The 24828-nt window shown below is 37.4% G+C and overlaps 3 protein-coding genes and 1 long non-coding RNA gene across 7 annotated transcripts; 2 read left to right on the plus strand and 2 right to left on the minus strand.

The window, feature by feature from the left end:
* Nucleotides 1-6996: 6996 nt before the first annotated feature.
* LOC103998638 (V-type proton ATPase subunit e1) lies at nt 6997-10430 on the plus strand. The gene is made up of 3 exons (XM_009420162.3): nt 6997-7246; nt 8544-8591; nt 10168-10430. Exons 1-3 carry the CDS (start codon nt 7149-7151, stop codon nt 10232-10234), a joined length of 213 nt encoding a protein of 70 aa, XP_009418437.1. The 5' UTR covers nt 6997-7148; the 3' UTR covers nt 10235-10430.
* A 128-nt stretch (nt 10431-10558) lies between these two features.
* LOC108953777 (uncharacterized) lies at nt 10559-14569 on the minus strand. 4 transcript variants are annotated; one of them, XR_010491406.1, is made up of 7 exons: nt 14123-14569; nt 13742-13994; nt 13024-13629; nt 11723-11816; nt 11498-11626; nt 11045-11157; nt 10559-10953 (listed from the first exon to the last, which is right to left on the minus strand). It is a non-coding gene; the product is annotated as an uncharacterized LOC108953777 (long non-coding RNA). The 4 variants fall into 4 exon arrangements; XR_010491405.1 differs by having other exon boundaries at nt 13742-13876; nt 14123-14566; XR_010491404.1 differs by having other exon boundaries at nt 13024-13156; nt 13235-13629; nt 13742-14566.
* A 4801-nt stretch (nt 14570-19370) lies between these two features.
* On the minus strand, nt 19371-19967 carry LOC135622050 (pentatricopeptide repeat-containing protein At1g08070, chloroplastic-like). Its single transcript, XM_065123682.1, has one exon. It carries the CDS (start codon nt 19965-19967, stop codon nt 19371-19373), a length of 597 nt encoding a protein of 198 aa, XP_064979754.1.
* Nucleotides 19968-20557: 590 nt separating this feature from the next.
* LOC135623470 (probable calcium-binding protein CML14) lies at nt 20558-21467 on the plus strand. The gene has a single exon (XM_065126478.1). The coding sequence runs from the start codon at nt 20727-20729 to the stop codon at nt 21216-21218; it is 492 nt and encodes a 163-aa protein (XP_064982550.1). The 5' UTR covers nt 20558-20726; the 3' UTR covers nt 21219-21467.
* The last annotated feature ends 3361 nt before the right edge of the window (nt 21468-24828 follow it).

Here is a 24828-nt window from a genome sequence, read left to right on the forward strand (position 1 = left end):
TCTAAAGGCTTGTCATGTCCACTAAAACTATTTTTATCAAACCCATAACAATCTTATTGAGAAAATGGTGCAAATATCGTTTTTAGGAAAGTATTTATACACATTTCAAGCCTAAATATATTTCTTATAGTATTCTTGATCTTATGTTTGTTATTTGTTTCCAAAGTATTTTTATTATCTTCTTTGTCATATTTTTCTAACAATTTAAAAATGATATATTATGAGTTTATACAGATTCACCATAGAGGCCATAAATACTATCAAATTATTGAATTAAGATTTTGTTCATTTGGATCCTTTTGATGGAACAAATTTTACCCATTGGCAAGACAAGATGAAGTTCATGTTGATTGCTTCGAAGATCTTCTATGTGCTTGATCCAAATCTTTAACCAATTCTTGATCCAACCGACAATGACACCGATGAAGTCAAGGCTGAACAAAAGAAGAGAAATGAAGATGAAGTCATGTGTAGAGGACACATTCTCAATGCTCTTTCAAATTGGCTTTATAATCTTTATATAACGGAATCATATGCAAAAACAATTTAGAGTGCTTTGGAATTCAAGTATCATACCGAGAAAGAAGGTACAAAAAAAAATTTAATTTCTAAATATTTTGATTACAAGTTTGTGGATGACAAGTCAATCTTGGCACAAGTGCATGAGTTGCAGGTCATTGTTAATCAATTGAAGGTTGAAAAAATTAAACTTCTTAAACCTTTTCAAGTAGGGGCTATAATAGCCAAGTTGCCTTCATCTTGGAAAAGGTATAGGAAGAAGATTTTGCATGACTCCAAAGATATCACTTTGGAGCAAATTCAAAAACACATTCGAATTGAGGAGGAATCGATGATGCGAGACAAGAGTGAGAACTCTTTTGGTAATATAAAAGCAAATGTTGTGAATCAACTTAAGAATTCGACAAGCAAAACAAGGAGAATCATTTTGGCCCCAAAAGGGATCAAAGAAAATTTAAGAAGCCAATAAGTGGAGGCTATTTTGTTTGTGGAAAACCTGATCATTTTGCTAGGGATTGCATATTTAAAAAAGGTCAGAAACCCGAAGTCAACTTCGGAGATGATAATATAATCACTATGGTGAGCGAAGTAAATGCCATATTTGGCAAGGTTTTTGGTCGGTGGTATGATACTTGTACTACTATCCATGTTTGCTATGATAAGACACTCTTCAAGACTTACAAAGAAGTCACAAAAGGGCAAGAGATTCAAATGAGAAATAAAGTTCGTTCTAAGCTGATTGGCAAGGGAAATATGGAACTCACTTTCACTTCGGGAAAAAAAGTCACTCTTACTAATGTTCTTCATGTACTATATATGAGTAGAAATTTAGTGAGTGAAAATCTCCTTGGCAAACCTAGAATTAAATCTGTATTTCAATCCAGAAAGTTAATTATATCCCATAATGAGACTTTTGTTGGAAAAGACTATTCCGTTGAGGGAATGGTCAAATTATCTATTGTTGATAATGATTCTAAATTTAATAAAGATGTTGTTTCTATTTATATTGTTGATTCTTATTCATTATAGCATGATATATTAGCTCATATTGAAACTAGCACCATAGAAAATTTGTGTTATCATTTTGATGATCTTAATAAATGTAAAATTTGTGTTAAGTGTGGCTTAATAAATTATCATTTTGATGATCTTAATAAATGTAAAATTTGTGTTAAATCAAAGTTGATGAAGAAACCCTTCAAAAATGTTGAAAGATATATTAATTTGTTAAACTTAATATATTCTGATATATATGAATTAAATGACATATTAACAAGGGGAGGCAACAGATATTTCATTAATTTTATTGATGATATGTCTAGATTTATGTGTACTTATTGAAACATAAAAAATGATGTTTTTAATGCTTTTAAGGCATATAAAGCATAAGTTAAAAATCAATTAGGGAAGAAAATTAAAGTTTTAAGAAATGACAAATGAGGAGAATACTTTTCTAATGAATTTAACTTGTTTTGTGAACAACATGGCATAATTCATGAATGTTCAGTACCTAGAACACCTAAGAAAAATGGATTAGCAAAAAGAAAAAATTATCTAGAGATCATTAATGCTATGTTATTGCATGCTAAATTATCTTATAATTTATAGGGAGAAGCTTTATTGGTTGCATGTCATATTTTAAATAGAATTCCCTTTAAAAAGAATAAGATCTCTCCATATGAGTTATGGAAAGAAATAATGATCCTCAAATGACAAAGTTGGGATCTAGAGGAATCAAATATGCATTTATAGGCTATGCCTCAAATAGCAAAGTATATAGACTTCTTAATTTGAAGTCTAATATCAAAATCTCGAGATGTGGAGTTCTTTAAACATTTGATGACTTCAAATAATAATGTTCATCCTCGAAGAGTCACCTCAAAAGGTTGGTGAGCAACCTAATATTCCTTTGATTGGACATCAATCAAGTTCACAAGAGGTTGAAAAGCAATCTCATGAATTAAGGAGAAGCACTCATGTACATAAAGCAAAAACATTAAGATTAGATGAGATTGATTCTCAAAGTATTTCTTTTTATCTTATAGAAGGAACTAATGAGAGAGTCTTAAAAATAATTCCTCTTAGTTTACAAATGGAAGATGATCCTAAAACATTTAAAGAAACTATGACCTCTCGTGATACTGCTTTTTGGAAAGATGCTATTAATGATGAGATGGATTCTATTATGTCAAACCACACTTGGGAACTTGTCGATTTACTTTTGCCTTTAAACCTATTAGTTGTAGATGGGTATTTTGTAGGCAGTATCATACATATGGTACTCTCCAAACGTTCAAAGCAAGGTTAATTACTAAAGGATTTCGACAAAAGAAAGGAATAGATTATTTTGACAAATATGCTCCTATAGCTAGATCACATCTATTAGAATTATTTTTGCTTTAGCATCAATTTTTGATATTTATGTTCATCAAATGGATGTCAAAACGATATTTCTAAATGGGAACCTCAAGAGGTATATATGGAACAACCCGAAGGTTTTGTTCTTCCGAAAAATGAACATAAAGTGTGTAAACTTATTAAGTCATTATATGGTTTAAAACATGCTCCAAAACAGTGGAATGAAAATTTTGATGCAATAATTCTTTCTAACGGATTTGTTTATAATATTACAGATAAATGTGTTTATCTCAAAACTTATGATGACTATATGGTGATAGTTGCCTTTATGTTGATGATATACTAATAGTGAGCAACGACATGAAACGTATTATAGAAATAAAGAGGTTTCTATCTTCAACATTTAAAATAAAAGATCTTGGGCAAGTTGATACTATACTAGGTATCAAGATAAAAAGAAATAGTGGGAGATATGTTTTGAGTCAAACTCATTATATAGAGAAAATACTGGAGAAATTCAGTCACTTAAAAATCAAAGAAGCAAATACCCCGTTTGACCTAAGTATCAAATTAGTCAAAAATATTGTAAGAACAGTGGCTCAATTAGAATATTCAAGTGCTATAGGAAGTCTTATGTATGCAACGCAGTGCACAAGACCTGATATAGCATTTGTAGTTAGTAAATTAAGTAGATTTACTAGCAATCCAAATGTAGAGCATTGGAAGACTATTGTAAGAGTTCTTGGGTACCTTAAACGAACCAAAGATTATGGCCTACAATACTCAAAATTTCTTGCTATTTTAGAAGGATATACCGACGCAAGTTGGATATCGAGTTTTAGAGATAACAAATACACTACTGGTTGGGTGTTCATCTTGGGAGGTGGCGTTGTTTCTTGGAAGAGCAAGAAACAAACGTATATAACTCATTTAACTATAGAATCAGAATTTATTGCTCTAGCAGATACAGGAAAGGAGGCTGAATGGTTGAGGAACTTTCTATTAGAAATTCCATTGACTTCTAAGAGTTTGAATTCAATTTCTATACTTTGTAAAAGTCAAGCCACTTTAGCTCGTGCATATAGTGAAATATATAATAAAAAGTAAAGACATATATAAGTCTTAGCATGATTATGTGAGGAAATTAATTAAGAGTGGGATTATTTCACTCACATTTGTGAAAACAAATGAGAATTTGGCTGATCCATTCACTAAACGAGAAGTTGTAAGATCAACATCAAAATGAATGGAGCTAAAACTCCTTGAATAAAAGATCCACCAATGATAGCAACCCTACTCAACATTATGAAATGAGTAATGAAGAGTTCAAAGGGTAAAAACAAGTCATTGACATGTGGAGTGGTTCAGCACTTCGAAATATTTAACAAGCCACATCTAAAGATATTAAAGTGCTTGTTATCACCGAATAAGGGTTGAGTTAATTATACTCTTAATAAAGTTCAGTCAAGTTAGGACAAATATCTCAAAGAGTGATAAAGATACTATAAGAACTTCACCTATATGAACTTAGAAATAGTACCGCTTCGATTGAGAGTTGGAGTTTCTCTCATAAAAGTTCATGAACTTAGATGAGTTCAAGGCCATATTAGGGCTAAGCAAGATTTTACGAGGAATACAAGGATATTGTATTTATGTGTGTGGTATCATTGGTGTTGTCATTAGGAATAACAAATTCAAAGCTTTTATGCTATTTGGGATTTTGACTTCACTTTGTGATGCTTACACTAAGGTAATATTCAAATAGAAAGATATATAAATTTATTTATAAATACTATTTAATCATTTGGAGAAAATTTTAAATTTGAACAAGTTATGGATTGTTATAAATTGTTCAAATAAAAAAAATTCTTTTCAAAAGATTTATTTGAAAAGGTAGTTTCTTTGTAGTTATTTTAGTAGTTATTTTTTAAAAGTCATGTCTGAAAAATATCTATAAATAGGTATTTGAGAGTAAATTATGATGATATCTCTTTCATACTCTTTTTCTTTACTCTCAAAATGATTGAATTAGATATTTTCTAATTCTTCTTTTAAGATTCTTTATTGTTTGCTCAAATACAGATCTTCTAATGGTTTATCATATCAACTAAAACTATTTGCATTAAACCCATAGCAATCTTATTGAGAAGAGGGTGCAAATATTGTTTTTAAGAAAGTATTTATATATGTTTCAAGCTTAAATATATTTTATATAGTATTCTTGATCTTATGTTTGTTATTTGTTTCCAAAGTGTTTTCATCCCTTTTTTTTGTCATATTTTTCTAACAGGTCATGTAAAAGATAGAAAAAGAGGATAAGATGAATCTAGTTTTTTTTAGATCGATATTATTGTGGTTTTTCGAATATGAGGATGGTGCTCCTACATACTAAATAAAAGTTTTTCTGAATAACATTAAGAGATACATATCATAAATCTAATTTATTATTATTAAATTTAAATTTTGATATTAAATTTTTTCTACGTAACAATGTTTTCTAGGCTTACGGTTGCTTCCTCCATTAATGTTATGATGTGTATTTGTTGCTGCTGGATGTTCATGCAAGTCATGTCCATTGTAGAATTTGAAAGGTACTGAAGTTTTAGTCATGCCAGCATGTCACTGCGTTGAACAATTCCATGTCATGAAAAAATATTTATTCTTCTTTAAATGCTATAGATACCAAAAATATATGTCCCTGAAAAAACAACAGAAATTTGAGAAAGACATCAGGTTCTTACCAAGTATGCTGGATGTAACATGGAGGAGTTAGAAAACTTGGATCTTGGTAAATAGTACCTGTTAATGCTGTTTTCTTTCATTGCATTAAACGAATTCAAACCTGAAACTTATCTTCTTAGCATTATAATCTGATTCATCTTTTTAAATTCTTAGAGATTTCACTTCATTGCCACCTCTTGTTTCATCACTAATGTGGTAATCAACTAATCCATGTAACTAAATGTATTTTGCATCTACAATTAGGGAGGGAAGATATGATAAGTGCAAAGGAAAAAATCTGGCTATTTTAGACATTAAATAGTGTAAGAAGAAGGCATATTAATATATATAATTGATCAAGAAATTAAGGTTTGATTTTGACTCATATATATAAGAGGCTCATATCTCATATCCATGGAATTAATGTGAGGGAAAGAGTAAAAATAAAAATAAGAAAAAAAATAAGAAAAATGGGGGCTCATAAACCAAGAAAGACTATGATTACATAAGGAGATTTCTATTGACATTTTTTTTACTATTTATAATATCATTTTAATTTTTTTTAATATTCCTAAGATATTAATAGATATAAATATCCTAATCATCTTCCTCTTTTTTCTTTTTTTTTCTCATAATTATGAGCGACGATGAGCGAGCGATGGTGAGTGATCGGACAACATTGTAGAGAGTCCTCCTCCATGCATCACGATTATTGACTTCGAAGGAGGGGAAAGGGACAACCATGATAGGGCTTCCCCTCATTCCTCCCTCGCATGACCTATTGCATTAGGTGTCACCTATGCCTCCTTCCCAAGTTGTTTTGCTCTTCTGATTGAGTGATGACGAAGGGCAAAGACAAGATAGAAGTAGAGTGTGCAAACAAATATTAATGCTTGAGCACTCGATGCTGAACACGAGTGATAATAGAGCCCAAGAAGAAGAAGAAACTTATCGCGAGCCCCTTGCCTAGTTCATAGCTAATGGAGGTGACCATGTAGAACCAATGGGGTCTCACACACAAGCAACAAGGTGAAGGTGGCCATGATAAGATATAAGTGATAAGCGAGTGACAACAAGAGACATTTATAAAATTATAGAAAATAAATAGCATTATTTATTAAAAAAAAAAAACAAGAGTATCTTCCAAAAAAAAAGCCCCAAAAAAAAAGAGACTTTTTTAAGGAAATTATCTTAAGAACTTAGTGATAATAAATTGAAAATATCAATATAGATAGTTCAATTATCGGATTTTTTTCCGAGAAAAAGGTGAAGTTAATGGATTCGGTTATCGGGAGTGGTGTCAATAACATCGAAACCCGAATCCGATAAATTAGCGGGCACGGATCGAGGACCCGCATCCTCTGTAACCTTCTCTCCACGCCCGATCCCCTTCGAGTCCTCCCGATCAAGAAGTGGAGAGAGGTGAATCACCGAAGCCCCCGATCGATCCCAATCGGAGAGAGGACGAGAGAGAGAGAGACTATTCAGAGGAGGAAGAGGAGGAGGAGATCGAAGCGTAGAAGAAGAAGAAGAAGAAAAAGGGTCTTCCCATGGGGTTCATGATGACGACCATTGTATTCTTCGTGGCGGGCGTTGTCGCCTCTGTCCTCGTCCTCCTCTGCTGCAGCCGCGGCCCCTCCACCAATCTGTACGTCGTTGCTTCCGCTCCCACCTCTTCTTCGTCTATGTATTGTGATTCGAGGAGCGTTTGGCACCGCAATCAGCTGAAACTATCCATCTGTCCCGTTCAACTTTGGCTTTAAGCGATGCGAATCGGGTCCCTTATAACCCTCGGTTGGGGCAATTAGACTTGGTTCGATTTCGGATCTTTTTGCTTGATATGATGACATCGGGCATGTTATTGCTTTGCAAGTTTGATCTGCTTGGTCTCTGGTTTAGTTTCTTTGGGCAAAATCACATCTTTCTCTTGGAATGGTGCAAGTTTGATCTGCTTGGTCTCTGGTTTAGTTTCTTTGGGCAAAATCATATCTTTCTCTTGGAATGGTGCAACTTTGATCTGCTTGGTCTCTGGTTTAGTTTCTTTGGGCAAAATCATATCTCTTGGAATGGTGTGAATATTGTTCAAATTGTTTATTATTTTTGCTTTTGTTTTCTCTTTTACAATGGTTTTCATGTTTACTTGCTTTATAGGATTTGATCAAGTGTCTGCTTCAATTATAACTAAAGTTGAATCATTCAACCATTCCTTGGTATTTCTAGAAAATTAATTATGATGTTTACCATTATGCTAATCTTTACTCTTAACTCTTTGCGTATTTATTTGATTAGTTTCATATCTTTCTTTGTGCCAAATCATCTTCATTACAGGGAGTAGCTGACTGCACATCTAAGCCTAAGATCATAATCAGAAATTTGGACTACTTGTTTCAGGTCAATTATCAAGTTGACAAGTTTTTTTTGGGAGCTTACAGGTCATGTAAGCAAGCTTTAGTCTAGAACAGAAATTTGAGGCCTCAGATAAAGAAAATAAATCACTTGCATGTTCTGAGATTAAGCTACTAATATCACCAACAATAAGTATCTGCAACTCAGTCTAGATCTAATAATCCTAAATTGCACTCATAAGAAAGTTCAAATGAGTTCAAGTCTGCTATTTATCACTTTTTTCTTTGGTAATAGGAGCTCATTCTCACATTAGGGCCTTAAAATTCAATTCTGCTTATCATATATTCACTTGTTAAAAGCCTAAGGTCTGGAATTAAATACTTGGTGACTGCTAGTCCTGGATGGTGGATTATGACCGACATATGATTAGGGAATTTAGGGCAATTCAAGCATGACAGCTGATGTTTTTCTCTTTCATTTCTTTTCTATATTTGCATTTGTTAATACTCAGCTTCATGCCAAACATTTATTATGATTACTATTATTTATTATTTGGGTTAGTGAAAATGTGAAATGATTCAGACAATTTTGTTGTGCAGGTTTCATTTAACATTGATCATTACAGCAACAGTTTGCTGTTGGATGATGTGAGTTCCCACATTTATCATTACTTTTATCTGGTGCATCATTCTATTATATGCATGATGATATTTGGCAATTCTCATGTTATTTCACTTTCATATTATCTAAGACAAGGTATGCATATCGGCTAACGATTTTATAATATATCCTAGGCTGCCAAGCTTTGGTTGTATGTAAGACATTATCAAGCCTTGTATTTTTGACTACTAAAAAGATCGGTGAGCTCTACAAATATGCACAAAAAAAAAGATACAAGATGTGCCTGATGAGTTTAAAGGTGTATATTTCCTGCGAATAAACCTCTTGTTGGCCAAATCAAACATGTTCTGTTACAAAACTGACTATCTAAGAATAAGTTTGAATTTCTACTATCTGAGAAGCTAATATTACTAACTTAGAGGTTCTTTCTGTTCATTTTTCCTTTTCTTCTTATGGAAGTATAGGTCACTCAGAGAACATGTCTCATTGTCGAGTCTTGTGAGCAAATAAAATATGTCTGCTCAAGGAATTAGTTAGAAAGTCATTTATTCGATGTTATAAGCATATAATTGCATATTGGGACAATTGCTAGTTTATCCTGGCCACATTGGTCTAAATTGCAGGGATGCATTTGGCAATAAGAACTTGCTTTGCAGACAACTTTTGCCCTTTAGTTCATCTCTGGACAATTGTTATATACATGTGATAAAATTACACCATGTCTTTCTGTAATAGGGTAAAAGATATCTGCACCCAAAAAATTTCAGAATATCTCACTTTATTATTTAAGAATCATTTTATAACTACAAAATCTTTGGATAGCTTAATTATGTTGCTCTTCATTTGGATTTAAGACACGGTCTACTACATAGCTAAAACGCTGGAAATATTTTGCCTTGTTCTTAATGCCTTCTGCTTCTTTGGGTTTTGCGTAATTATGCCTTATTCTTAATGCCTTATGCTTCTTTGGGTTTTGCGTAATGTTGTATTTATGGAGTTGTTGGCACCTAGTGTTCTCCCAAAGTTGCTATATAATTTCTAAAAGTTGAGGTGAAACTGGATTAAACTTTTGGGACTTTTGGCATATGCGTAGAAGATTCTGTTGAATCATGTCTTGGAATAATTTTTATTCAATAACCAAATTTTGTGATATAGATGACTATTAATATTAGGTGGGAGATGTACTTATGACAATCTTAGGGAATCTAGGCAAAAGCTTCTCATCTTCATAATTTTTGGGCATCTTCCTTTGCTGGGGAGGAATCTAGGCAAAAGTTTCTCATCTTTATAGTTTTGTCCTTGGTTTTCATCACACCTCCGTTCTAGTTGGTTGATATTTTATACTGTCATATCATAGTTGTAAGTTGTAGCTTTTTTATGGTCGTCATTTAATGTATTCATATTTCCCTTCTTTTGAGCAATTCATCATTTGTTGGAGGCTTTTGAGGCTTTACTAGAGTGCCCATTATATCTTTCATACAAGCTAATGGCAGTTTAGTTTGCCCAAGTTGTTCTAGTGCTAATCAATTACTTTTCCACGGTGCAATTGCAAATAATGTATCTGTTGGTGCTATATATATTTACCAGTTTCTTTCCTGTCAGGTGGGCAATTGTCTATCTTGCGCAGCTAAAACCTCTGATTGTTCCAATCCTCAGTGAAGGGGAGTGACATGCTCACAAAACAATGATTCAAGTCATTTGCTACGACTTGAAATGTGTCCCATTCTTCAATGCAACTCAGCATCTTTTTGTAAGATTTTACTTCTTTAATCTCTGAACCTAGTTAAGGAAAACTTGAGATGTATCTTCTTGTATAACAATAATGTGCTTCTTATGCTTAATTCACTTCACACTGACTTGACGCCTCTGGTTACTTTGTGTGTTTTTTATTTGGTCGTCAATGTCCTCGGAGTTTGATGTTTGAGAAGAATGAGTTTACTTAAAAATTTGTAGCTAGATGGAAGTATTATTTGAATGACCATGACCTGACTTCTCTCGTCAGCAGAAGTTAAAAAGACTACCAGAAACAGGAGGATTTACCAAAACCAGATTACAAAAGCTAAGCAGATGTTGAACAAGACAATTAGTAGACTTCAGTAAAAGGCCAGTTAACTGTAGATGTTTCCATTTGTTCCTTCTAACCTTACTGCATATGTAATCTGCTCAGACTAAAAGTAATGTAAGAAAAGACAAAGTCCACGAAGAAATAAATGGTACCTTTCATAACGAAGTCACCTTTTGCAGTCGAGCCCTTCTGCACCGTCTTCATACATATCACCCACTCTTTGTGCTTCTGCTTCAAAGGAATTAATACGCGAGGCAATACCACACCAGGGTTCTCCTGTAGCTGATCCACAACGTCCAGCTTGTAGTCTCCATGTATCCATTCTGTGCATTGCAAGTGTAGAGTTGTCACACAAACCAGTCATTAAAACAAGTTCTGGTCCAGAAATACAAGTACACTAACAAGGAAAGTGACCTTCGATTGGAAATTGATTTCTAGTTCATCTTTGTCATCCTCGAGCTTTGCTAGCAAATCCTTCAACCCCAGTAGTTGCACTAATAATCTCTAATAGCATATCTGACTCAAACCTGGGAAAAGGTAATAAAAAGAAAGGATTTAATTGATACATCTTATCAGTTTCCAGAGAACGGAGAAATTAACAGTGAAGCTGGGGTTTGAATAGGAGATCAACTGACATATGTTATACACAGAAGGAAGCAGACTAAATAAACTGCTCTTCCAAGGAAATGGTGAAATAGCAACTAAAGTTTAATCAAGATAAGCCTGCCTGCCAGCCTGAAGCTACCTTTTAAATCTAAAAAAGGGTTGCAATCAAGATAACTGTTTTTAACCCTTGAACAAACTGCAAGCTGAAGATGGTAAATAATTGATATGGAATCAATACTTATCATCTTCTCATTTTAGTACCATTTTTTCATACTTGTTTCTTTGCCTGTCCTTAGAAGAATCCTTACATCCAGAAGTTTTGGATACCACAACATTATTCAGTACCGATGCATCCAGCTCAAGTCCGTTGCTTGCAGGAGGCATTTGATACTGCCATGAAGCAAACACAAAAATCAGCTAGAGATTGGTAAACAGAATTATAATCACTATGCATAGAAAGCTAAAAATGGAACATCGGAAGGATACATTCTCAGGCAGGAAGCAGGAACAAGGGTACACTGCTGACAATTAGAAAGATCAAGCTCTAAATCTGCTTTGCTAGGATTTCGTTCTTCATTGTCTGCAAACAAACTGTCTTTGTAAGAATCTCTAGCGATTAAAGAATACACACTGCTTCAATTCCGGTGTCATGATTACTATAAGATAATTTCATTTATTGGCCTCTTTCTAGCTTCATATCCATGTCTTTCTCCTCTAGATACTTGGGTTCTATGGCCTTCAATTTACAGGGCACTAAGTAGAATAATAAACAGAACAGCATGCTAAAATTAAATGGATAATAACTCATGTCAAACATATAGCTATTACTGTAAGACAGCTGCATCAATATAATCATAACACAACGGCATGAAAGCTTATAGCACCAACATTTAGACATCATTCAGTTCTATCAAGGATAATACTAAAGCGAGACCAGTATTATAATATAGTGACTTAAAGGGTCCATCAACTACTTCAAAATATAAAAATAAAGACATGGCCCACTTATGACTCAATTTCTGTGGTTTATATGGACAAATATTTAGTGAGTCGAACCTGTTCAGAATTTGTGTAAAATAGGGAAATGATAGATCAAGGAAAGGATGATATTTAAGCTTTTGAAAAATGCCACTAGTCCAATCTGTGATCAAAATGCCAACTTAGGCACAAGCATTAACTAGAAAGGTTAACAAGTATTTTGGCTATTGTGTTGAAGATTAGTTTGTGTTTCCAAGAAGCTTTATAAAATATAAACTATGCCAAGGGATGCAAGAAAGTTAGTGTTACACTGCAGGCCATATACTTTATCTGTCCCTGCCTAGATTTATCTCCTTTCATGCATTTAAAATTCTTGATACCTTCCATATATTCATGTGGCTCGTAATGATAGTGTTGACAAATCTGTGACAAAATTTTCCCTGCTTCTACAATCCCTATTTCCCACTTTCATTCTCAAGATGATTCCTCTGCCTGTCCTGGTCTACTCAGGCAGACCAATATCACCAGCAGCAACCAAATTAAACATAACCTCTAGAAAATGGAATTAGTGACACTATGTACAGATTGTACTTGAACCTGATAGAATTGCTTAAAACCTTGTAAAGACAGTTTACTTTTACTATCAGATACGTGATGAGGCCACCTATTGTTCTTAACTGAAAATAATTTGTATAGGGACCAGATACCAATTTGTGCTATTTACATTGCCTTGTACCGATTCCAATACATTAAATAATAGATGAGAAAAGTTGCCAAATTTATCTTCGAGCTGGAGCATGCTTATTTACCTTCGTTCTGGTACCCTAAAGATCTACAAGACGATGTCTGATGAATAGACTCTGCTCCATGTCCAGCAGGTAAGAGAGACTTTAACGCTGAAAGCAAATCATCATGGTGCCAAGTAATATGGACAGCTGGAAACTTCAAGTCAAGATATATCCAAAAATAAATACTCGCACAATCAAGCTTATACAAAAAAAAAAAAAAAACACCTAAAACCTCTTGCTAAACGTCATCAATGAACATGCAATTAGTCCTATGGATTATCAGGATGTCCAAATCGAACAGTACTTGTCAGGTTCATCTGAAAAACGATTCTGCAGGAAAGAAAAGAAAAGTTAAGCACATTATACTAGAAACTATTAATGCCAACAGAATAAGTAAATAGCTAATATCCACATGCATGCACACAGACATGCGTGCACACAGGCACACCAACATAAGAGAGATCAATTGTAAGGTATAATAATTGCCATTATTCCTTTGATATAATTCAGACAAAGTTGGCGTGCTGGCATCATTTTGGTGAGGGCAAAATTGCGGAACTGCACAACCAAGTCAGGATGCACTTTAAGTAGTTCTCTACCCTTCTGCTAGCCTCAATTGGAGTGATACTGTAGGGCATAGAGAAACAATACACCTCAACCCAAACATTCTCACAACGAATATATAAAGCATAAATGCAAATTCTCAAGCAGTAGTAAACCAAGATAAATGTAACCAGACCTTGAATTCTCTAAACTCTTCATGATATCAAGGAATTGATCATGTGTATGTGCTTCATCGTGAAGTGCCCTTTTGACTATAGCCAGGAACTCTCTGGCATCACCCCTTCCTGGCTTAGAATCACTATGACTGGACCTTCAACTCAATAAAGAAAACAATAAAGATGAAATTATGCCCCCAAATCGAAGTACTAATACATGGAATTATAGAACAGCAAGAACACGGTCTATAGCATGTCATAGCGAGCGATCATCTGCAGTACACAAAACAACGAAAGATTCCATTGAGAAGCATAGAAGAAGAGATCGTGTGGAGATAAACAGAAAAGGGTGAAATTCAAGAAAACGGTAAGGGATAGTGAAACATGATCAGGGAGCTCACGATGCGCCTCTAGATTGCTTAGGCCACATCGAACTGGATGCATTGTCGTCATCTCGAGGCCTCGTCCTCATGCTTTTCACCCAAGATAATCCAAGAAAATAACCAAGAAACCCTAGAAGCCGGTCAGCCTTCTCTTTCGTTGTCGGCCGGGAAACCAATGAAGGGTCTCACCACGCCCAAAGATTCAACATATTTACATCTAAATCCACCAACGGAAGAAATCGAGAGAGAGAGAGAGAGAGAGAGAGAGAGAGAGAGAGAGAGGCGGAAGAGACAAGGGCGAAGATGACTACGAGGAGTCGCTTCGGCCTCTCCACCTCTCTCTCCGTTACCACTCCAATTGTTTCGGGTGGTGAGAACGCGGAGCTCCCATTTAAGCCTTTGAAGTCCCGACGAAAAAGTGTAACGGCTTTCCTCGAACAGGCGCTCACGGTCATGCCACCAATCGGGAGGATGGACCTGTGACACGACTGGAGTTACGACTTCTGGAGCAATACCACTGGAGTTGTCATTGCAGAGTCTTATGGTCGCATGAAGACGAAAACTATGGCTCTCCAGTTCATATCGAATTGAGCTACTCAAACCAATCTTCCTCGACTGCACGATTCAGCACTTGCATTAGAGGTTGGGCACCCCTCGAGTCTCATTGGCTTCCTTATCCTTGGGTAGTCCTGAGTAATCCTCAAAATATTTTCATCATTTACTTCTGATGTTTCAGTTACTGTTTAGCGAACCCAATTTACCAATCTTCTATTTGGATATGACCTACTAGGTTACGTTGATGGCTCTCTCAATTATCCACCAGCAATAATTAATATCCCCGGAGAACCCAGTCCAGTACTATATCTAGCTCACAAACTATGGTTACGTCAAGATCATTTCATCCTCCAAGCTATTCAAGCCTTAGTTGTTGGATTCGTCGCTACATTGATATTTTCATGTGTGACTACTACAGAAGCATGATACAAGCTATAAACAACCTTGGCAAATCATTCGTGTACTCGCATGCTCACTCTTCTATCCAATCTAATGAAAATAAAACAAGAGGAAAATACTATTGCTGATTATCTGTAAAATATCAAAGTTATCATGGATGACTTAGCTTTGATAGGTCATTCCTTCTGTGATAAAGAAATCATAATTCATACCCTGATGGTCTCGAAGACAAGTATAAGGAATTAGCAGTCGTAGTTTGGGCACGCGACTCACCAATATCATTCAAAGAACTCTATGATAAGTTTTCTGACTATGAGACGTATTTGAAGCGCGAGGACAAGTTACCTGGACCAACCATCACAGCTAAAGTCAATCAAAAATTCAAAAGAAAAGCCAACTAATACAATAAGAACGTCAACAACGATTTGGCCAAGATGTCTCTTGACCCTATGGGTCCCAAACAAACCCCTCATTATCCACATCATCAACATTTCTATCAAGGTGGTAACTCTAATAACCATCAGCCCTAACGTCCTGCATTCACAAGCCAACAAAGAGTCATTTGCTAGCTATGTGATAAAGTCGGACACTCTGCAAAAGTCTATCGGTCTCAACTCAAACTTCCTGCTCCATCACAGTGGTCTCAAGCAAATGTCATGACTACTTTGGCTACTAGTCAACCCAATTGGATTGTAGACTTTCGTGCCTCTCATTACATCACCTTTGATCTTCAAAACTTATTTATCCATAATAACTATAGCGAAAATGAAGATATCATCATTGGTGACAGTAAAGAAATTCTTATTACTCATATTGGTTCCACAATGCTTAATTCTGATATCATAACTTTTACACTCGATAATGTTATATGTGTACCTCATATTAAATGAAACCTCATTTCCATTTCTCAATCCTATAAATACAATAATACTTCAATTGAATTCTTTCATGACTCTTTTTTTGTTAAGTATTTGAACACGACATCCTTGGTCCAAGCCAAAATAGAGACAACATCTACGAATGGCCTATTAGCTCCACAAATAACTCAACCCATTGTTCATTCTTCGGTTACAACTCCAATTGATGTGTAGTATCATCGTCTTGGCCATCTCTCATCCCTTATCCAGAAGAAATTACTTTCTTGTTACTCTCTTCTTATTTTTAAATCAAGTAGCTTTATAACTCATTGTGATGCATGTCTTAGCAATAAAAGTCATAGGCAACCCTTTAGAACATCCTCCATATCATGCTCTAAACTATTTAAAATTATTTATACCAATGTTTGGGGCCCTACTGTAATTATTTCTTTTAACAAATTCAGATTTTTTATTATTTTTATAGATTTTTCACTAAGTATACATTGTTATATTATTTTCACCATAGATTTAAAATTTTCATAATCTTTGCCAACTTTAGAAAGTTGGTTGAGAACTACTTTCATCTATAATCAAAATAGTTCTCTAATGATGTAGGTGAATATCAAGCCCTGACATCTTGTCTCTCAACTTATGGTATATAACACCTCAAGTCACCCTCACATACTCCTCAATTAGTTGGCTTTGTCGAACATAAATATCAGCATATAGTTGAAACTAGTCTTACACTTCTATATTAGGCCTCTATGCCTTCAAACTTTTGGACATCAACCTTTCAAACTGCATCCTACCTTATTAATCGTATGCTTACGTCAATCCTATAATATCAGTCCTCATTTGAAACACTACTTCATAAACCTCCAAACCTTTATAAACTCAAAGTATTTAGTTGTCTATGTTATCCATAGTAACGTCACTATGCCTCCCATAAGATAACATCAAGAACTAAGCCTTGCGTCTTCATAGGATACTCTCTTAAACATAACGCTTTCTGATGCTATAACCCTCAAACTCAAAAAGTCTTTATATCACGTCACGTTATTTTTATGGGGTCTATCTTTCCTTTCCAAAACCATGAGTCTCCTATCATGCAAACCACTCCGACAAACATTCATCACTGAAGTATACCTCTGATTTTATCGGATGAGCCTCCCATGACACCGTCCAATTCCTTCTCTCAAGATCCACACTCTACTGCTACTCCAATTCAGTAACTGCCCATTCCCTTTCTACTCCATTCTTCTCAAGTTTTTCTTATTGATAAGGCAATACATTCAGAAACACAACCATTGCCTTTACCTCCTTCTAGATCTAGTGACACTGAAGTACCTCAGCTTGACCCGACCCGTGTTAGTGATCTCCACTACCTATACTAACAACACAACCTTACAATCCTATATCCTCTATATATCTAATGACAACACGCTCCAAGAGGGTATTTTCAAACTACATCAGGTCTTTAACCTATATGCTATCACATAATCCTCACCTAAGACCATTGAACCCAACATATTCACTTAAGCCCAAAAATCTTCACACTAGCATAAAGCCATGTGTGAAGAATATGATGCCCTTATTTATAACTCAACATGGAATCTAGTACCCTTTCATCACACAAAACATCATCGGGTGTAAGTGAGTCTTTCGAATTAAGCAGAACCTAGATAGATCCGTTGTCAAATAAAAAGCACGTCTAGTCACCAAAGGGTTTCATCAACGACTTGGTGTTGATTTCATTGAGACATTTAGTCCCGTTGTTAAACCCATAACAATACGACTTCTCCTGAGTTTGGCTACCAATAAAGGCTATAAATTATGATAATTTGATGTTAACAATGGCTTTTTACAAGTGACTCTAACTGAAGACATATTCATATTTATGCAACAACCTCCTGATTTCATTGATCCTCAGTATCCAAGGCATGTTTGCAAACTACAAAAAACTATTTATATACCTCTTCAAGCTTCAAGAGCCTAGTACACTTAACTTGGCTCGTCTTTTACTTCAATTGACTTTATCAACTCTAAGTTGGATACCTCGTTATTTCTACGATAACAAAATGAAGGCATAATATATCTTTTGATGTATGTGAATGACATTATTGTCATGGGCAATAATCCTACAAAGATCCAGGCATTCATCAAGCAATTGACAAATCGATTTTCCCTTAAAAATCTAGGAACCTTGAGCTACTTTTTGGAAGTGGAAGCAACATATACATCTTCAAGTCTCTTCCTATCACAAACAAAGTATATTCAAGATTTATTATCAAAGACAAACATGCATGACACAAAAGATGTTACAACTCCAATCTCTACTAGTGAATCACTCAAATTATATGATGAAAGTCCTACTACGGAACCTACTTAATAACGATAAGTAGTTGGCTCTTTATAGTACTTAGCTCCCACTCGTTCAAACATCTCATTTGCGGTCAATAAATTATCATAATTTATTCATCGACCATCTATTACGTATTGATCTGCAATCAAATAAATCCTGCGATATATTAAAGGGACCCTCAATCATAGTCTCTTTCTCCGCAAACACTCTCCACTTAATCTCCATGCCTTTGTCGCTGCTGATTGGACAGAAAACTTTGATGATAGAACATCCACATCTGGGTATGTTATCTTCCTTGAGGCTAATCCAATCAGTTGGAGTTCTAAGAAACAAAAGACAATCGCACGATCTACAACTGAAATTGAATACTATGTCATTGCCACCACTACTATATAACTCAATTGGATTACAGATCTTTTCAAAGAACTTAATATCGATTCTAACCTTACTTCTACAATATATTGTGATAATGTCAAAGCTACATACATATGCGTCAATCTAGTGTTCCACTCCCGTATGAAACATATTATCATCGACTTTCACTTTATGCGAGATTAAATTGTCCGATATCAACCATGTGTTTCTCACGTACATACGGTTAATCAACTAACATACTCACTTACAAAATTTCTCGCTTATAAACTATTTTCATTGCATCAATCTAAGATCGATATCCTTGATAGAAGAATCATCTTACGAGAGTATGATAACAGATAAAATTTTTCTAACTGCACAAGAAAATTTTTTATTGCTTTGTTATGCTTTGTTAAGAAAAATCCCGGGTCCTAACCTAACATGTATAAATATAGACAACGTATCAATATCTTGTATCTATATATCTTCTATCTTCTGTCTTATGCATGTCCTGCGTCCAACGTCACAAGCTCCTCCGCCGTCCACTCTGCGTACTTCACGACCCCACCGCTGCAGCACGTCTACTAGCCCGGTATGGCTGCAAGCATGCAGAACCCCCATGTACGTGACATGATCGGGCCCGATGCCACGGCGTAGCATCTCGTCGAACAGCCGCAGCGCCTCCGCACCGTGGCCGTGTGACGCGAGCGCCGTTATCATGGCCGCTCAAGAATGCGGGTCATTGTGGGGTATTTCGTCGAACACCCGCCTCGCGGACTCCAAGCGGCCGCACCTGGAGGACATGGTTAAGAGCGCGGTGCCAAGGGCGGTGGCTGAGGAGGACGAGGGCATCGCGGTGGGCGAGCTCGCCGTCGGTAATGGCGCCGAGGTAGGCGGCGGAGGAGAGTGCGGAGACGAGGGCGGCCTCGGTGGGTGGCACGCCGGAGCGGCGCGTGCGGCGGAGGGTGGCGAGGGCGTCGGGGTGGCGGCCAGAGGCGGCGTAGGTGGAGATGAGGTCGGCGAAGGAGACCGGGATGGTGTCGAAGGCGTCGCGTGCGGCGTCGGGGAGGCCGCAACGGGCGAGGGCGGAGACGAGGGCGGTGCGGAGGACCACGTCCGGGTGAGGCCCGGCGAGGCGGACGAACAGGGCAGCGGGGGAGCGACGGCCGGAAGAGGAGTAAGCGGCGATGAGGGCCGAGCGGAGAAAGGGGTCGGCGTGGAGGCCGAGGACGGTGAGGCGGGCGTGGAGGAGGGCAGGAGCAGCGGCGGCGGCTGACGCTGCGCGGAGAAGGAAGGTGAAGGTGAACTTGTTGGGACGGGCGCCGGAGGGGAGCATGGAGTAGGCGTACAGAGAGAGGGCGTCGAGCGGCGGGGATTGCCGGAGGAGAGCGTTCCACTCAACGTGGACCGTTCAGATCGAATCGGACGGTCAGCAGATGCTGCAGCCGATTCTGCTCGTGTGACGCGCATTCTGAGTTTTGAAGGAGCTGACGTTGCAACGGGGCAAGCTTATTATACGATATAAAAGTAAATATACATATCTGTAAAAAAAATGTTCGATCAATATATAAATGAAAACAAAACGAAAAGAGCTTTAGTGAACCCCAAAAAAATAATTTTCTTCTAAAAAATTCCATTTAATAGAGTCGACGGTTGACTAAAAATGATCGTTTGACCAGGTCAGCGAAGAGGGAAAAGGTCAACATTCATGAAATGAAAGAGAATCTGCGTTGTCTTAGCAACAGTCTTCACGACTAATCGGAACGTTACTTGCACGACACTCTCATCACACCCTAGAAAATAATAATAATAATAATTATTATTATTATTATTATTATTATTATTATTATTATTATTATTATTAATGGAGCACTTGCCAACCAACCAACTTAATTCCTTAAAATAAGAAAAAGTCTTCTCCCAACCTCAGACCTTTAACCACCACCTCAGCTTCTTCTTCTCCTCCCCTCATCTCCTCTTCTCTCCTCTCTCTCTCTCTTTCTCTCTCTACGGACAATTTCCATCTGATCCATCTCCATCTACGCCATCACAATCTTCTGCATCTCTATCATCGTCATCTTCCCTCTCTGCGTTTATGGGTGGTCGTCGGCTGCAGGGCGAGCAGCTGAAGCAGCTGCGGGACATCTTCAACCGCTTCGACATGGACGGCGACGGCAGCATCACTCACCTGGAGCTCGCCGCGCTGCTACGCTCCCTCGGTTTGAAACCCACGGGCGACCAGATCCACGCGCTCCTCTCCGGCATGGACGCCAACCGCAACGGCTCCATCGAGTTCGACGAGCTCGCCGTCGCGCTCGCGCCCCTCATGAGCGAACAGGCCCTTCTCAACCAGGAGCAGCTCCTGGACGTGTTCCGCTCCTTCGACCGGGACGGCAATGGCTACATCTCCGCGGCGGAGCTGGCGCGGTCCATGGCGCGCATGGGCCAGCCGCTGACCTTCTGCGAGCTCACCGAGATGATGCGGCAGGCCGACACCGACGGCGACGGCGTCATCAGCTTCACGGAGTTCGCGGCCGTCATGGCCAAGTCCGCCGTGGAATTCCTTGGCCTCACGGTAGTGTCATAGGAGAACACAGGCCCCTTCCGGGCGCCCGGCGACGGGGAGCGCTGAGTCGGTTGACCGGGCTCATGTTTCTTGGTTGACCCGGTCAACGGAGGACCCCGGGAACTGTTTGCGTAGGATTTCTGTCGATGCATGGTAACCAAGGTTGTAAATGTATAGAATGTGACGATGGATGAAAGTTAGGATTACATGATCATTTAGGAGAGATTATTTCGTTCAGGAAACGTGAATTATTTCCTCTGTTTTCCTGCATGCATGTGTTTGTGTTCGTCAAGTCAACGTGGAACTTTCGTGTGGTTCTTCTCGATCGCTGCAGAAGATGGAAGGAAACTTTATGCATGCACTGCATCAAGTCATGTTATCTCTTTGGAGCTTCCATGTAGGATTATCTTCGGTAGAACATATTTGGCATTGAATCGTGTACGTGTGTCACTAATCAAACACGTTCGGGTGCTTGATTCAGACAGATGAATCGATCAATTATTATTCGATATGTGACCAAGCTAATACATGGGAGATAAGATCTGCAAATATAAAGTAATCGATTATGAGCTAATTTTCTCTTTTTTTTTGTCGTGTATATGGATAAGAGTTTGAGAAAGACTATTAAAGAGCGTGCCTTAGCCAATATTTTTAAAATATTTTACTCCCTTTTTATCCGGTATAAAAAAACCTACCTTTGACACAAGATTTGAGATTATACACCTTTTTTTTAATCATTTTCACCTCTCTTTATCTTATCTCGGGGCAAAGCATCGAATCAAAAAATTCACTCTTGACCTAGGTCTTTGTGTCGATCATCATCGGAGAACTTGGGCGCACCCACATTAACTTCTATGAGATCTTTAGCATCACCTTGGAAGCACTTCATCATTCTTGTATATGTGTAGTCGAACCACATCAAATTGACTTGAAGTCAACAATATTTTTCTTTAATATTTTAACACTAAAGATAGGGTCATATCACAAGAATGCTAGCCTGTCGACTCATAGTACCTTCACTCACGAGAGATGGTAGTTGATGTTTTTAAATCTTAACATTTCTACCTTAGCATAAGCTCTAATAAGATACTAGCATATATTCAACAACCTAAGCATCTCTTTGTTAATATCAACCTCGACCTATATGCTTATCTTTGTCAAGGTCTTCCTGAACCTTATTCAACAAGTACAGATGTTAACAGGAATGATACAAATGATCACCCTACTCCTACCTCGATTGGTCCAATTGAAAGTGCCTCCAACCACATCGTAATTTTTAGTACTACTAACACTTATTGAGATTCCTTGACCTGACGTGATGTCGTCCCCCAAGAATGCTCAAGGCTTATCGAGCTCCCAATAAAGGAGGCACCCCGATCCCCAACTATAGAGTTCAACGAACCTCACCATTCTTAGTTTGTCTTACCCAAGTTCGAGACATAGTTCGTAGACTACATAAAGGATATCCTTCGCAATTTCAATAGATGGACCAATACCTAGAGGACATGCATCGAGAGTTTGAACTATCTAAGAGAGAAGATTTGACCAACCTCAACTCGAGTCGATCACCATTCATTCAAAAGATCCAAGTAAAGCCTATCTCTACTAACTTCTGACTCAACATTTGAGGTATTTGATGGTTGTGCCAATCCAAATAAGCACATCGCAGCCTTTCGTGCTCAGGAGTCCTTATACGGCACAACGAACACTCTAATATGACATACCTTCCCTACCACTTTATAAGGCATAGTGCAAGAGTGGTATGCCCACTTGAAGCTATTCTCAATTAGCTCATTCGGCCAATTAGAAAAAGAGTTTGAGAAATATTTGTTAGGAACGAGTCACTAAGGGGGGGTGAATTAGTACAATAGTAAAAACGTCGATTTCGAAAAATATTCGTTTGTTGAAAACAGATCAGAAAAATATTAACTTAAAAACACTTACGTAAGCGTGTAATGAGGAAGTAGAGTAGTGAGCAAATAAAATGATTTGCAGTAAAGGTAAACAGCAAAGTAAAAGGCAGCAAATCGATTTTATAATGGTTCGGTCATCGTGACCTACATCCACTCCCGATTCCTCTTCACTCGAGGCCACTAGCTTCCACTACCGGTCTTCCTTCAATGGGCAAAGATCAACTACCTTTTTACACCTCTCTTCTCATTTTCACAGGTTTAGGAGATAACCTTTTACAAGTACTCACTCCTTTCTAAACAAAATTCTAAACTTAGAATTGTAGGAGGGGATCTCTCAAGTGATTACTACAGTGTTTTCCCACTTTTTAATTCTCTGTGCTTGTGTATATTAACCAAGGATGAAAGGGGTATTTATAGGCCTCATGTGGATTTAAACTTAGAGCCTAAAAGTATCTCATCTCTGATTTTTGAGGTACTAGCAGTACCACCGCTTGTGCTGGGCGGTACCACCACCTGCAACACTAACACTGAATGGTACCATCACCTATATCACTAACACTAGACGGTACCACCACTTGACACCTTGCCACTATGCAGTACCATCACCTAGTCTGGCGGTACCACCACCCAGACTGGCAGTACCACCGCCTAACATAGTCTCGAAGATAGTGCCACTTGTTGAGTCACTATTTGAGCCTTTCACTTGGCCCAACATAACCCAAACTTGGGCCTAATTGGCCCCTAATTGAGTTGGCCTAATTTCAACTTAATTATGTGCTAACTACGAATTTTAAGGCATACACTAAGCTAAATAAATCTGGTAAGTCTAGGTTTCTTCTAGCGAGCTTTCGGTGAACTTCCGACAATCTCTCGGTAATGTTACAATAGACTCCCAGCAAACTCCTAGACTTTACAACAATCTTCTTGGTGAGTTCCCACAAGCTTCTTTGGCAAGCTCTTGGACTTCTCAGTTAGTTCCAATAAAACTTCCGACGAACGTCTGGACTTCCGACGAACTCTCAAACTCCCAACACAATCTCGTTCTTGACTCCGAGACTTCATTTTGCTTTATGCCTTGATCGCTATCGTAGTTAATCCCGCATATTTAAAACCTACTTCAATCTAGATAATTATTATAAATCTTGAATCAAATGTTATCCGACATATCATTGATTCATTGACGCTTCGTCCGATTCTTCGGCGCATCGTTCTCTCTTATGGCCTATTGCTCAATTGACCAGTTGACCTCTGCAACTCTGATTCCTTGGTGTAATTTTCGCTCTTCTTGGCCCGATGCTTGAACCCATGGCCCGAAACGTTTTGCCGATATGTCGATCGATCCTTCAGCTCGACATCTAATCTTTTAACATGTTTTTCTTCGACCCAACATGATTCTTCCTATTTTAATTGTCTCTTTCTGATCGAAGCTTCCTGCATCACTTAAAATGTAAATCAAATCATAAATACTATCAATTAGTTTCATCATCAAAATTCGAGATTCAACAATCTCCTTTTTTATAATGATAACCAATTGATGGAGTTAACTTTAACTCCCCCCTATCAATATGGCATATGTGAGATGAACCTTGAATTCAAACTGAATTCAAGTCAAAGCAAATTTAATTTAATCATGAATATTTACAACATGCCATCATAAATTCATGCATAATCAAATTTGTAATATATCATTCCATGCATGATTGTCATTTTAACTTCTT

The sequence above is a fragment of the Musa acuminata genome, chromosome BXJ2-9, assembly GCF_036884655.1.
Source record: "Musa acuminata AAA Group cultivar baxijiao chromosome BXJ2-9, Cavendish_Baxijiao_AAA, whole genome shotgun sequence".
NCBI lineage: Eukaryota > Viridiplantae > Streptophyta > Magnoliopsida > Zingiberales > Musaceae > Musa > Musa acuminata.